At 40.2% G+C, this 14,078-nt stretch overlaps 1 protein-coding gene across 2 annotated transcripts; it reads left to right on the top strand.

The window, feature by feature from the left end:
• The first annotated feature begins 296 nt into the window (after positions 1–296).
• rbm6 (RNA binding motif protein 6) lies at positions 297–13,848 on the top strand. 2 transcript variants are annotated; one of them, XM_035904500.2, is made up of 23 exons: positions 297–418; positions 1,013–1,080; positions 2,288–3,800; positions 3,891–3,980; positions 4,099–4,168; positions 5,071–5,144; positions 8,075–8,149; positions 8,408–8,699; positions 8,809–8,966; positions 9,063–9,163; positions 9,253–9,322; positions 9,846–9,918; positions 10,003–10,052; positions 10,140–10,260; positions 11,188–11,285; positions 11,600–11,944; positions 12,034–12,183; positions 12,303–12,368; positions 12,445–12,675; positions 12,762–12,836; positions 12,931–13,028; positions 13,166–13,217; positions 13,309–13,848. In XM_035904500.2, exons 2-23 carry the CDS (start codon positions 1,034–1,036, stop codon positions 13,402–13,404), a joined length of 3,945 nt encoding a protein of 1,314 aa, XP_035760393.1. In that variant the 5' UTR covers positions 297–418; positions 1,013–1,033; the 3' UTR covers positions 13,405–13,848. The 2 variants fall into 2 exon arrangements, with proteins under 2 accessions (XP_035760393.1, XP_006783205.1); XM_006783142.3 differs by having other exon boundaries at positions 9,843–9,918.
• The last annotated feature ends 230 nt before the right edge of the window (positions 13,849–14,078 follow it).

Genomic DNA, 14,078 nt, shown 5'->3' with positions numbered 1-14,078 from the left:
GGGACAGGATTAGAAATTAGAAAGCGCGTCATAGAGGTAAAATTAGAGAGGGATGGCTGAAATGGTTTGGACATGTGCAGAGGAAGGATAGTGGATCTACTGGACAAAGGTAGTGGAACATGGAACTTCCAGACAGGAGGTAAAAGAGAAAGACCACAGAGAAAGTTTTGGGGTGCAGTGGGAGGAGATCGTCATCATCTTCTTCTTCTTTTTGTTATTATTGTATTTAATAACCGCTGGGTGGCAGCAATTCGCCCTGCATAGGTATAGTATAACAAAAACGAAGAAGACGAGTCTGCGCTGCAGCAGCTGTAGAAGAAGAGCACACGCCTCCATTTTTCGGTAGTTCGTTCAAGCCATCGACGGTCTGAGCGACAAATTCTCGCAGTATCGACTCTCAGCTCGAGGAGCAACCGAGGTGGGTTCCATACACTGAATATACACGTAAAAATACTGAAAAATAAGCCCCGGTGAAGGTTCTGCGCAGTTGGAAGCTTGGAAAACGAAAACGTCCTTTAATCGTTAGCCAAGTTACGTTAGCTTCGATAGCGTCACTCATCACTTACGGTAGACTGACTTTTGTTACAACGGTCTTACAAGTTAAAACACTGTCGCTGATGAAATGATTCGATCGTGTCGTTAAATTCCTTCGCAGTTCAATTAGGACATCATTGTTATTTGTCTATGTTGTGGCGTAGTTTTGTGAGGCCTACCTATGGCTATAATTAGCGAGCCGTTCTTTTGTGGGCCACCATTAGCACTCACGCCACACTGCATGTTTATCCCGTGCAGCCATCTTTTGAAAATCATCTTTGTTTCGGGCTAATAGCGCTCTTCCTGACATATAAATGGACACTTTCATGTGACTGTGCATTCAGAGTTTTCTGATCGTCCTGTTGGGTTTTTTTCCTGTCAAAGCCCAGTAGTTATAATCTTTATTATTAAATGACCGATGTACCATGGGTAGCTTAGATGGTGTGGATAATAATACAAATTTTTTTTTTCTCTGCAGATAGGATACTGACTTATAAGAATGTGGGATGGACCAGGGCAAGGACCACGGGGAGGACCACCCTTTCGGTAAACGAGCATCATTTAGTCATAAGCGCATACTGACTTTAAGATGTGCTATTGTGTATTTATTTTTGCCCAATTTCACATGTTTTTATCTGTAATGCTATTTGCAAGCAGTAGGAAATGTATTTGCATATTTTGTAAGATTGCAATCTTGATGTAGTATTTCCTCTGTATATTTTTGTAGGGTCTTTGCCTTACAATTTAAAGCACCTTTAAGCGACTGCTGATGTGATTTGGCACTATCATTAATTTGAAAAAGTTATGCATTACATTTTGCTACCTACGTTGAACCATCAAATGTTTGTATTGATCTGGATAAACATATCCGCTCACTGTCAAATCTGGCTTAAGATTTTCCGTATTCCTATAGAGTAGTGAAGTATGAGGTCCACTCAGCACTACACAATGGGGGACATGTCAGAACCTTTATTAGCAAAAGTCTGTAGAGGCATTTCTCATGTAGACAAAGAACCACAAACAAATACATGTAGATAAGCACACAGACCTCCACTAAATATTCTCACTCAAATCTTTTTCCAAACCTATAAAAACCTCCATGCTAAAGCTCCCCACACACAACAGCTGCTGTGTCATTTGGTGCTGGGACTAACTGGTCCTTCTCAGAAACGATGCAGTTCCCACTCCTAGCCCAACACCAGTTGGTGTAAAACTACAGCTGGTGGTATAAAATATAATCAATCCTATTTTGAAAATGGAAAAGAATAAACATCTTAAGATGATATGAAGGTTATATGTGGTCAGTGATAACTGTTAAGGAAGTGAGGTTAACACAGACTTTCATTTTCTGAAATGTAAAAGTTGCTTTAACAAAGTAAATCCTCAGATTTTGTATATTTAAATTTACAAAATCTACATAATGAATATTCTTTCAAAGAATACCTATTCTTAACATGCCGCAACCTAAGGACTTTAAATTACCTATGCACACAGACATGCATGTGATACATTGTATTTTCATGTTGTCAACATAAAGCATAAAACTGTATTAATGTACAGATTATTGTCATGATGTACTATCCAAATAGCTTGATAAATTCTGATGCTTTTGCACTATTGTTTCATGAAACCCATGCTAATAAAGCCTCAGTGAATTCAATTAAACTGAATCATTGGATGTCACTTAGTTCTACCATGCTTGCACCTGTTTTTTGTTTTAAATAATATTTTAATAAATATTAATATATTCCAGTGGTGATCACCGTGGAGAAATGTTTGGGGGCAGAGATCGTCCCATGCCTGACTATAGAGGTAGAGATGGGATGAATATAGGTCATATGGGCCCAAGACCCCTTGATCTGCCGCCTATGGAAATGAGGAGGATGGATGGGCCACCCATGAGGGGGCGTGATATGGACCAACATGATATGCGAGGAAGGGAGCCAAACAGAGAGTTCTTCAGACCTGGAGAAGAGCCTGATTTCAGTCTTCGGCGGCACTATGAAAATTCCATTAGAGACAAACTTATGAATTCTTCAGGTCTCCCTGGGCCCGGCAGGAACGCCGTAGATATGGGAGGCAGGGGTATGCCGCCTCGAGAAACGAACAGGTTTATGGATATGAGGGAGAGAGAACCATTCCATTACGATATGCCACGGTTTAGCAATCCCAATGTTGATGGAAGAAGAGGGTTCCCCATGGATCAAATGGAGCGAAAGGATGGATTTATCGACATGCATGACAGACCACCAATGGGAGAGGCAGGTCGCTATGATATGGACATGGCTACACGTGACAGGAGAATGATGGACACTGACAGGAGAGGAGGGCCGCCTTTCAATGCAAGGGGTGGCTTTGATTCTGATATGGATTTCAGAAATCGTCCCGGACCTTCAGCTGAATTTAGAGGTAGAGATCGATCTCCTTTAAGATTCGGAAATAATGATGTCCCTCCACAAAACAGAGGAAGACCAGACATACCTCCAGATGTCGGTCCTCCTAGGTCAGACTTTATGGGTGCAGTAGACACTATCAGAAAGAGAGAATATTCTGAGCAGAGTAACAGTCCCCTTATGGATTATCGGAGTGGTGAAGAGATGACACTTGCAGAAGAATGGAAGAACCGTCGAAAGGATAGCAACTCTTTCTTCAACAAAGGTATGGGTGGTGTACCTGAACCCAGCTTACCTGTAGGTTTTGGCCGAGATGTGAATATTAGGGATCCACCAGGCTTTAATGAGCGGGATAGACCATCTGTTGACTTTCCACGGAAGGATCTTGGCTTTCCTCGTGGTGATCGCTTTCCTCCCATGGGTCTACCACCAATTGGAAGCAAAGGCCCACAAGATCATCCACTTCCAGAAATAAGTCCCCTTACTGGCCCTCAAGGAAGAGAAAATGAGGGTAAACATTGGCTTGGAGAAAGAGACCCAAAGCATATTCACAATAAATCACATTGTGATGAAAGGCCGCCTTTGGAGAAGAATCATCCTTTACACGAAATTCAGGAGCCAACTGATCGCTTTAAAGAGATGAAGGATATCCCACCAAATCAAGGACCTGGAAGGGGTAAGCTAGGGCCCGAACAGGACTTCCCAAGCAGCAGCACTATACAGGCAAGAGATCAGGACTATAGGGACATTGATTACAGAACAGGCTCTGGAGGGGTTTTTGACTACAAACATGAAGAACTTCAAGCTCCAGAGAAACTCCTTAAAGAGTCTAAACCAATCTCACCTTCAAAGTTTAGCGATTCTGGTTCCAAGGTATGTGTAATTTGTTTTCCTCACTCGTATTTGTTTAACAATATATTGTATTAATAATATTTGAATATTTTAATGGCTGCTGCCTGAAAGGATCAAGATTACAGGAGTGCATCAATGGAAGACAACGTTTCCAATACTATATCTGTAACTGGTATTCCTAAGACTGCCACAATGGAGCAGGTAATTGAAATAGAAATGCAAATTTGTCTTTTACATTATCTATTTTTTAAACCATACTGTGTTTTTAATTGGCATAGACAGACATGACATAGCTTACTCATTTTGAAATGTTTTGCAGATTCTTGGTGCTTTTGCAGCTCGTGATGGTGTGCCAATGCAGGGGATGAAAATCAAGAAGGTTGTGCCAGGTAAGAATGAAATTTCTTTGTGGAACTGTTTGGGACAGTTTCTCGCTAGTCTGTCCTCCTGACGATTCGCTTTTACGACATTCGAACCTCCGCATTCTTTATTTCTTTACATTCTTGGTTGCTTTTCTTGTTGGTTGTCTCTGGTAACTTGCTCAATGAAAAGAAGCAGGGGGGTGGGGTGTTTCTGCAATCCTTTTTCATGTTTGAGGACCTGGGGTCTTTGCCAGCGCTTAAAAAGACTTAGCAAGATTAAATATTAGCAGCTTTTGGAGAGTGATATTTGGTGACCCATCAGAAAAAAGACGTGTGGCATGTGACTTGCTGAATGTGTCCTTTGGGGACGCTATCCAAGTACTCTGATCAGGGGGAAAAGATGTCTGCCAATCTGAAATGGAAAGCCCTCTGCTGGCGCTTTGTTCATCTTGCTGATTTAAACATCTGCTTTAGTGTGAAAGTTTTCCTCAGTGGGTCGCTGTACACGCAGTGCCTTCATGATGCTGAGCTTTTTTGTGAAGATCATGTCAAATGTATTAAAACACCTCACAGAAATGGGTGCCTTTTTTTCCGTTTTTTATTAGATATGAACACAAATTGTAAATTTTTCTGTCTCCATGGTGCTCTCTACTCAAACACTCACTTGCCAGTGGTTTGTTAAGGCTTGGCTTATCAAAGCCTTTCATGACGAGTCTGAAATGTCGTCAGTCATCTGAAGACTGATTAAGAAAAAAAAGGCATAAACTAAAAGTTTTCCTGAAAAGGTATGGGTGTCGGTAAAGGTGTGAAAATTCGCTCGCTTTGTCTCGATGTATTCACAAATGCATTCTTGTAATGTTTCACTGGGTGACTATCATTACTGGCATTGACTAACAAAAACCCATCTGTATTTCAAATGCTGTCCCCAGGTTACAGCTACGATACGGCCTATGTGGAGTTTTTAAACCTCGAGGATGCAGTCCACTTCATGGAGTCCAACAAGGTGGCCCATCCTCGTCACTCTACGAAGGCCATCTCTTCCATCAGGATTACTAGGGGTTGAGGGGGCATTTAGTAAATGGGGAGGAAGAGAACCATGGAAGGGATTGCTTTAATTCTTAGTGAAGTCATCTTGGCTGAGGAGATGATGTCAGATGTCGACAGTTTAAGAGATCTTTTTTTTCTTTTTATATATATACATATATATTTTAATAGGTGGTCCTAATCTCTTTTATTAACATATCAGTGCTTATCCACACAGCCATAATAATGCCACAGATAACCTATTAAGTCGATCTAGAAAAAATATGACTTTAAAACTGTATGTACAGACAGTAACTGCTTTTCCTTTTATTGATTACTAGTCCTAACTTTTCAGATTTCAGCCATGATGTGCCAAACGAGTAACACTACAACGTATTTAACCAGAAACTATAAATATAGTTCTTGCATGGTTTAACGTTTGATGAAAAGCTAGTCTCATTATCTACAATGAATCAATGATTTTTAACATTTATTCTTTTTAAACTCGAACGTTTACTCTATTTGGTTATGAAGACCAAAGGAAATTTTTTGCTGCTTGCGACACATGGGTACCTTTATGTCCTACAAAATTTTGAGTACTCGTCGTTCTCATCTTGTGGTGGCATTTTGTTTTCAAGTAGGCAGCTGCAAGTTTTAACATTTTACACAGCAATTTTCACAGGATTTCCCATAAAATGGGAAAATAAAAGGAGGCTGATTGGTGCTCGTATTCTGTACCGGCACCCTTTGAAAGATTCCAAGTTTGAGGAAGAGAGTTTGAAGGCATATCAGAAGGACAGTCGGTTCATCTTGAGGCTTGGGGTTGAAAAATAGTATTGTAGCTGAAATGTAACTGATTGATTGAAGTAGCTGAAAGATGTCACTTTTCACCAGTTGACCGTATTTGTTATGTAGGAGTTGTGTGTGGTGGCTTTCAGCTGTGTTGATGACTGTCTTCATTCAAATTATTCTTTTGGGGTCTTGATTGAAATATTTTCCAGTTGTAATTTTAGGACAGGTAAAGCATTATAGTGAATACCCACTTATCTATAATGTCTGTAACTACTTTGCATTTGAGAGCTTTTAGCTGTGCTTGCAGCTTGGCGCTGTAGTTTGTTGCTTCACGACTTTGGTGCAAACTGAAATAACTGGACGATATCTTGACTATATTATCTCAGCTGTTGTTGAATCGCCAAGAAAGTTATTTTGGTGTTTCCTTGTAATGAAGCTGTTTGATTTGTGATCGAGCTGCTGACTGTTCCTTTAGGGTCATTTATTATGTTGACATTTCTGTTTTTGGTGCTATGCCACAACATTTATTGGATGGATTCTCTGACTACACAAATTTTCATGGAATGCCTGAAAGTGGGGAGTACAGATTCACAAAGCTTCAAGACACAGTTGCAAACAGTCTTGTCTTCAGGTTTCTGCAGTATGTCTTATGTTTTTGGTTCAATTTCATTTACCTTCAGCTTTTTCTCAGAATGCAAGTCTTGCAAATTCTTGCTGGCCTCTTGAACTCATCAGTTATTTATTTGTTTTTGTGGTTTTTGATATCGGCCTTTGGATTGCTTGGAGCAACTTTGATCTTGACTTATCTTGGCCAGTTGGATTTTTGCTGAAATGTGTAGCTGTTTTGGCTCAAGTTGACTGTTTTGCTTTTCACCTTTATTACACCAATAACTTATTTATTTTTGTACATGTTCAGCAGCTTGTGATCGGCTTGTTCAAAAAAAAAAAAAACCCCAATGGAATCAGTTGTCAGGTTTTAATGACAAATATTTGAATATCCACCTTGAAACTCCTAGAAGAGGAAAAGGATGGCTCTAGTTTTTGGGGGGTAAAATAATGGCTCTGGAATGAAGACACACTGGCCACATTCGGATGCATTTTTGACTTCCACAGGGTTATGGATGATAAATGGTTCAAATTTGTAAAAACATTTATACGTACTGTAGGTTTTGCTTGGATACATCTCATGCAGATACAGCCTGGTGTTGGAAAGGGGTTATTTACAGTGGCAATGTTTCGTTTGTACAACTCATCTGCTCAGAATTTGGTTCTCATCTAGCACTTTAGAGTGATCTTTATTCTTCCGTGGATGGCTGACTTGTAGACCAAGAGTGAAATTTCTAATATCTGGACCAGCTCCCTATATCTAAGTCTGCGTTATGTCTGATTCTGCAAATGTGAGACTAGTGCAGGTCTGGTGACTTAACAAGGAGCAGTGGGCGCCATGTGTCCAGCCTCCTACCCGCTCTGACTATGCAACTCTCTGGAGTGTTTTTAGTAGTGACAATGCATCAAATGTGGACATATCTACTGCGTGCTCCATGTGAGAAAGGGACAACTGTAGACAATCTGATCTGATGTTAATGACACTTCTCAGACTTCATGTGCCGGCTGTTTAATAAGGCTGGTGGATTGAGAGGGGAAAAATTGGTATGATCTCGGTTATTTTTGACAAAAAAAAAAGAAAAACATTGCCTATTTTAGCTCTTCAGTTCAGCGTTCGCTGTCCTTTTCTTGTTTAATAGTGAGTTGCATAGCTTTGGATTTTGGTTGGGCAAAAAATACATTTCAGCATGTTACTTTGGCTCAAGAAATGGGAGATTATAATGGCCCACATGATAATTTTATCTATTGATAGAGTAGTAATGAATATAATCCATAGACAGCGCTTATTTGTGGTCCCCTTTCAACTAGCTGTTTTTTTGGGGACTAATGACCCATGTGTAGCATGGGTCATGGACATGGGCTTTGCACTTTTTCATTAGTGATGGCCCGTTTTGTCCTCATAGAAGAGAGGAGGGCTAAACCTGCCACAGTGCATGTTGGGTGTCACTGGTATTTTAGATATGAGTAACTGGGAAGTTTAGTGTTGACTGGTATTTTCTGTTCTTCTTTCAGGGGTCTATAAAGGTTGGCACTAGAACTACTTCAATTAAGTATATCCAGCCAGAAGAGTGTGAAAGACGTGTTCATGTGAGTGAATAAAGAATCTTTAGTTCTTCAGTTCAAAAAGCAGTTTCTTCTGAATAATCAGAACACATTGATCTTGGATTGAACAGAGTAGATCTAAGTATTGGGCTTGCATTAATAGAAAACAGCAACAATAGTAACTTATACTAGCTTATAGGAGCAAGAAGACTTTGTAAATAAAATAAAGCAAATATCTAAGTAAAAGATGATGTGAAAAAATGCTTTTTAAAAATTTATGGCTCGCATTTTCTCTTGCTACAGGAATCAGATCACAAAGTACCTCAAATCCAGGAGCCCCAATTGCCCATATCAGATGAACCTTTGGAAGAGCTGAAGATGAACCTGAATGGGTCCAGACCAAAGGATCCGATTGAGACCTTTTCTCATAGTCAGTGGCAGCGTAGCTCTGACCTCACTCCAGAGGCCTGGCAGCAGCAGGTGGACCAGCGGCTTCAACAGCATGATACGGAGCAACAGGCAGAGTCTTGGAACAACCGCAACCTTCCTCATCACCCCTCACAACAGTCTGACTCTGTATTTAAAGACAGCAAGAGTATGCGAACTTCCGTTTGTTGTCCTTTGTATCTTGATGTGGATGAATATGTTTCAGTTCAGTTATGTGCTAATACAGATCAAGTAAAAAATTGTTGTCACTGTTACAGCCATGATAATAAAAAATGTGAAGTCCACAACAACAGTTGAGACTATCCTGAAAGCCTTGGATCCCTTTGCTTATTTGGATGAGAGAAATGTTCGTCTAGTGAAAGGCAAACCACCTGGATCAAAGTGCTTCTGCTTTGTTGACATGGACTCCCATGAGGTACTGCCAGATATCGCTACTTTTCCATTCTTGTTGAGTTTGTAATGGGGTTATTTGTTCAGTATCCGGAACATACCTTTGTTTCTTCTTTTGTAGCAAGTGACACGTCTGGTTGAACTCCTCACTAAACCCAGGCCCCTTTATATCGATGGAGTCAGAGTATATGCTGAGGTTGCAAAACCCCTGAAGAACCAAAAGTAAGTAAAGATTGCAAAGATTTTCAAATCAGACATGTTCACTAAAAAAATCTTTACCTTTTGTTTTTTTCTTTTTGGATTCCCTTCAGTGTCAAAAAAGATGTTGAGAAATCAAACACTTCTATCCTTGGTTTTCCACCTGACGGCAGCATAATCGGGGTAAGTTGTGGTAATTATAAAAAAAATTATAGAAACTTGCATTTTTGAATGTTAATCTCATGAAGGGTTTTTTGGGGTTTTTGTTTCTTTTTGTTTTTATTTGGAGCTCCAAGCAGTGACCCCTTCCTCAGTTCAGTAGGCAAAGTGAATTTAAGTGCATAATTTCATTAAGATCATAACAGCTTAAAAGGGTTTCTAATATTAGTTCTGTACAAATACTACTAAACTCCAGAGCTTTGATTTCTAATGATGTTAATGACTAAGGAGAACACAGAACTCCAAACAAACACCTGGTCGCCCAGGTTGAGGTGATGTAGTTTGTCTGTTAGACTGCAGTACTCGTCACTGAGCTACCATGCTGTGCTGTAAAGGGTAGTTACTGTTAAAAAGCAAAGAAGCAAGGTGGGAAAAATAGAGGACTAACAGGAGGCTGAATTATTAAATGTGCAATGCTCTCTAATTACTGAAGCTGAAGTGAATGATACAAACTCAGATGATCTATTTTCTTTCTGTGTTTTAGCAGCAGCAGTATCCACAACCTCCACAGTTCTTGCAGCCTCTGCAGCCACCTACTGGTGCTCTTACTGGAATGCAAGGTGACTTTCTCAGATACAGTCTAGTATGTCTCTCCTGTTGGTTATAATTTTTTTTTTAATTTAAAAACTATTGTTTCTTCTCAGGTGTTGCAATGTCTAATGCTGCGCCACCATTAGACCCCAGCGGTACCCTGGTAGGTTGCATACCAAAAGAGCAAAGTTGCAAATATGCTGTCTGAAATGTGACCATATAACTGTTTTTATTTTTCAACCCCTCAAAGGGAATCGGCTATCTTGCACCTCCAACTGTGGATCCATCATACCAGTTGGCTGGAGCTCATTTGACCACAGAGTCTTCTGGGATGGCAGATACCACAGACGGATCACAGGCCTACATTTATGGTTAGACGGTTTAAATGGGTCTTTTTTAGGATCATCTACCATCCAATTAGGGCTGGGCGATATGGCCTAAAATCCATATCAAGGTATAATTTGTAGCATGTGTGGTAACTATATATATCGCGATATATTCTTTTCTTCTGTATAACGTATTTTACACACTATAAGGCACACTTAAAATCCTTTAATTTTCTCAAAAATCGACAGTGTGCCTTATGTATGAATTCTGGTTGTGCTTACTGACCTCGAACCGATTTTATGTAGTACACGGCACGCAGAAATCTGTCAAATAATCATCCAGGCATCCATGAAAACAGAATTTATTAAATTCATCGGAGTTCGAAGTTAGCAGGAAGTTAGCTCGCTAGTTTCCACCTAAACATGATATGCCATGTTCTGACTGAGAGATTTCTGAAAAAATTAAAACGTACAACTCTGCTATCACTTCCAACATAAACAAAGAGAGAAAACTAAACAGCAGTGACGTTTGCAGGGTTACTGAAGTTGGACTAGAGGGTATATAATGTTGTGCTACGTGATTGCTAGCAAAACAGCTACGTTAGCATAACATTAGCATAGTGAAGCTGAAGGATGAACGCCAACTTTTTTCCACTGGATAAAGGTTAACGTGAGGGTCTCTGGTGGTTAGGGACAAATGCAATTGCATGGACGGATGCTATAAACAGACCAAACTTCAGTCAGGAGAACAACTGAGATAATCCATCCACAATACGAGTAGTCATTAATATACTGCAACAACATGGGAATAGAGCAGCTGAGAGAGAATTCACCATTAATGAATCAATGGTTCGGAAGTGGGGGAAGCTCTACCGTTGTCCAAATTTATATCGTTTCTACCGTATACAGTTTATGCCGCCCACCCCTACATCCAATGTATTTATGTTTATTCATTTGCTATGCTTATTCCAGGAGCTGAGATTCCAGACACGTCTAGCTACTTGTATGATGCCACGTCAGGCTTCTATTACGATCCGGAGACGACGCTATACTACGATCCGAACTCCAGGGTGAGCCTCCACACTGCCTAAAAAGTGCAAAGTTTAGTGAGTCAGTGAGAATAATGATTGCTGTGAAGAATGTGAATACGAGTTTGTATGTCGTAGATTTTACTGCATAATTAAAACATCTACCCAGTACCTCCAACTTCTTTTTGAGAAGATTGATTGTTTAGATGATTAAAAATTATGACCCAATCATTAAGTAATAAGAAGATACTTTTATTTAATTTAGCAGATTTTTAAGCAACCCCAAAGGAAATTTGAATAGAGGTTTTAATTTTTATTCTGTGTGTGTGTGTGTGTGTGTGTGTGTGTGTGTGTAGTATTTCTATAATGCTCAAGCCCAGGAGTACTTGTACTGGGATGCTGTGTCAAAGACCTATGTCCCAGTCCCAGGAAGTAACTCTGCAGATAACCAACCTGTTACCATGACGGCTGAAGACCAGGCCATTCTTTCAAACCCAGCAGCAGATGCTCCTCTAGAAATGAAGAAGCCGTCAGTGTCACTTCAGGCTTCAACGGTTCCAGTTCCAGTTTCAGCTGCCAGCTCAGCTCAGGAGCCCGGCTCAGCTTCTGGTGCTGCTCCGGACAAAGAAGGTGACGACTCTGCTAAAAAGGACAAAGAGAAGGATAAGGAGGAGAAGCCAAGAAGCCTAGCTGCTGTCAAGGTATCAGTTATGTAACAAATCTGCTGTGCATGTTAAATAAATGTGTGCAGGGGGCAAATAGATGAGAAGTGTTTTGTTCCTATTTGCAGATAATGAAAGATATGGAGCGCTGGGCGAAGATCCAGAATCGTCAAAAGGAAACTGTGCGTGCTCCATCTCCTCTGCTGAAGACCGGAACAGACGACGATAAGAGGCAGTCTAAATCAGCCGATGCTGGTTTCGCTGTATTTGAAAGGAAGGTTAGGGACTCCCAAACATCATAATTGAGTCAACTCGATTTCACACCAGGAGTAACAGCTATTGCTTTCTTCTGTTTTGTAATCAGGACAAATTTTTCCTTCTATTCTGTCATCTGCAGATTGCAGGTGGAGATGATCTTTTTAAGAAGCCCCTTGCTCCTGCTAAGAAAGATGAGAAGTCAAAAGTAAGATTTCCTTCTGGGTCATATTTTTGGTGTTTTGGTTATTCTCAGTTTAACCTTCATCTGCTTCCGTTTTCAGCGTCCAATGGGATCCCTGGGGATGCTGGCATCAGACTATGGAGCCGGAAGCGATGAAGAGGTGGAGGAAGAAAAGGAGGACGAGACGGTTAAAACCGCTCAGAGCGGCCAGTCAAAAGAAAAGGACGACAAACTGACTGACTGGAAGAAGATGGCGTGTCTGTTGTGTAGAAGGCAGTTCCCCAACAAGGATGCTCTTATCCGTCACCAACAGCTTTCTGATCTGCACAAAGTACTACCCTCTGACTTGTCTATCATCAGTTATTGGCACTGATACTACAAATTTAGCCTCTAAAACTTGTATTGTTGTCTCCACAGCAAAATATGGAGATCCACCTTAAAATTAAGAGGTCAAAGAAGGAATTGGAGGCGCTGGAGAACCAGGAAAGACAAGTAAGTGGACATGCGTGGAGTGGGGACATTTGCAGAGGAGGGTATTGTGTGGATAATTCAGTAGACTAAGTAAAAGCGATTGTGTCCTCTACAGCTGAGTGCCAAAGAAGCACCCAAATCACCAGAACAGAAAAGAAGAAAACACCATCACTCACAACCACAGCATCAAAACACCTGGGCTGGGAGCTCCAGGTAGAGGCATTAACAAAATGTGTTTATTGTGACTAAAATGGGAAACAAAGTAAATATTACGGGATTGTTTTTTTAAATAAATACATTTAAAGCATGCTTCTGGTCATATTTGCCTAACAGTTTTCCTGTGTGTTTAGGGAAATGAATAAAGTCAGCGAGAGGCCTGGTTTAGGGGCGGAACCTGTCGCGGTAAGTGCGGGGTTTCATTTGATTGATTTTAGCATTATGAGAAGTTTTTGTTATCTGGACATCTTATTGAGTTTTTTTTTTTCTTTTTTAGCCAAGGAAGAAGAAGGAGCCTGTCGTTTGGGACCATGCCACCTACAAACAAGCAGTACGCAAGGCCATGTTTGCACGGTTCAAGGAACTTGAGTGATCTCATCTGAACACATCTTCTGTTTGATATGTGAAATGTTAAAAACATGCCATGGCGTGAGAGATCCGTACAGATGCCTTTGGATAGTATTACTGTGTAGTAAATGTGTATTATTACACATTTTTGTACACTGAACACTGACAGATAATGAGATCTTAAAAAATGCATTGCAATGCTGCAATGGAGCTTAAAACCTCACACAAAAAACTCTATGGATTTTGTATATGAAGTGTTAATACAGTTCATTTGAATACTTTTTGCCCTTTTCCCCCCACTTTTTTTTTTTTTTTTTTTTTTTTTTTGTGGCCTGTATGTATATTTGTGAATGTGTCTAGATTGTCTTTTTCTCTCCCCGCCCTTTTAAAGAAATGTCACTATGGCCACGGTTTTGTCTTTAAAATGAACGATTTTTTTACACTCTAATTTGAATGGTTAAAATTATTATATATGTGCATATTTTAAGTAAAAAAACAAAAGAAAGAAATTGAGTGTTTCTGTCTGTCGAGGTTCATGTCCGCTGCACACACATCTCCTGACCACTAGGTGGCAGTGTGATGCCGTGTTATATGTTGGTGTGACCACTGGTGTATTCAGTTGAGATAATTGAATCAAGTAAGAATGCGTTTGATGTCTTCACCAACTTGAAGACAGCCGAAGGTCTCAAGTGGATGTGC

This window comes from Neolamprologus brichardi, chromosome 5 (assembly GCF_056152115.1).
Source record: "Neolamprologus brichardi isolate AB-2024 chromosome 5, ASM5615211v1, whole genome shotgun sequence".
Taxonomy (NCBI): Eukaryota; Metazoa; Chordata; class Actinopteri; order Cichliformes; family Cichlidae; genus Neolamprologus; species Neolamprologus brichardi.
This window is presented reverse-complemented; position numbering and strand designations above follow the sequence as displayed.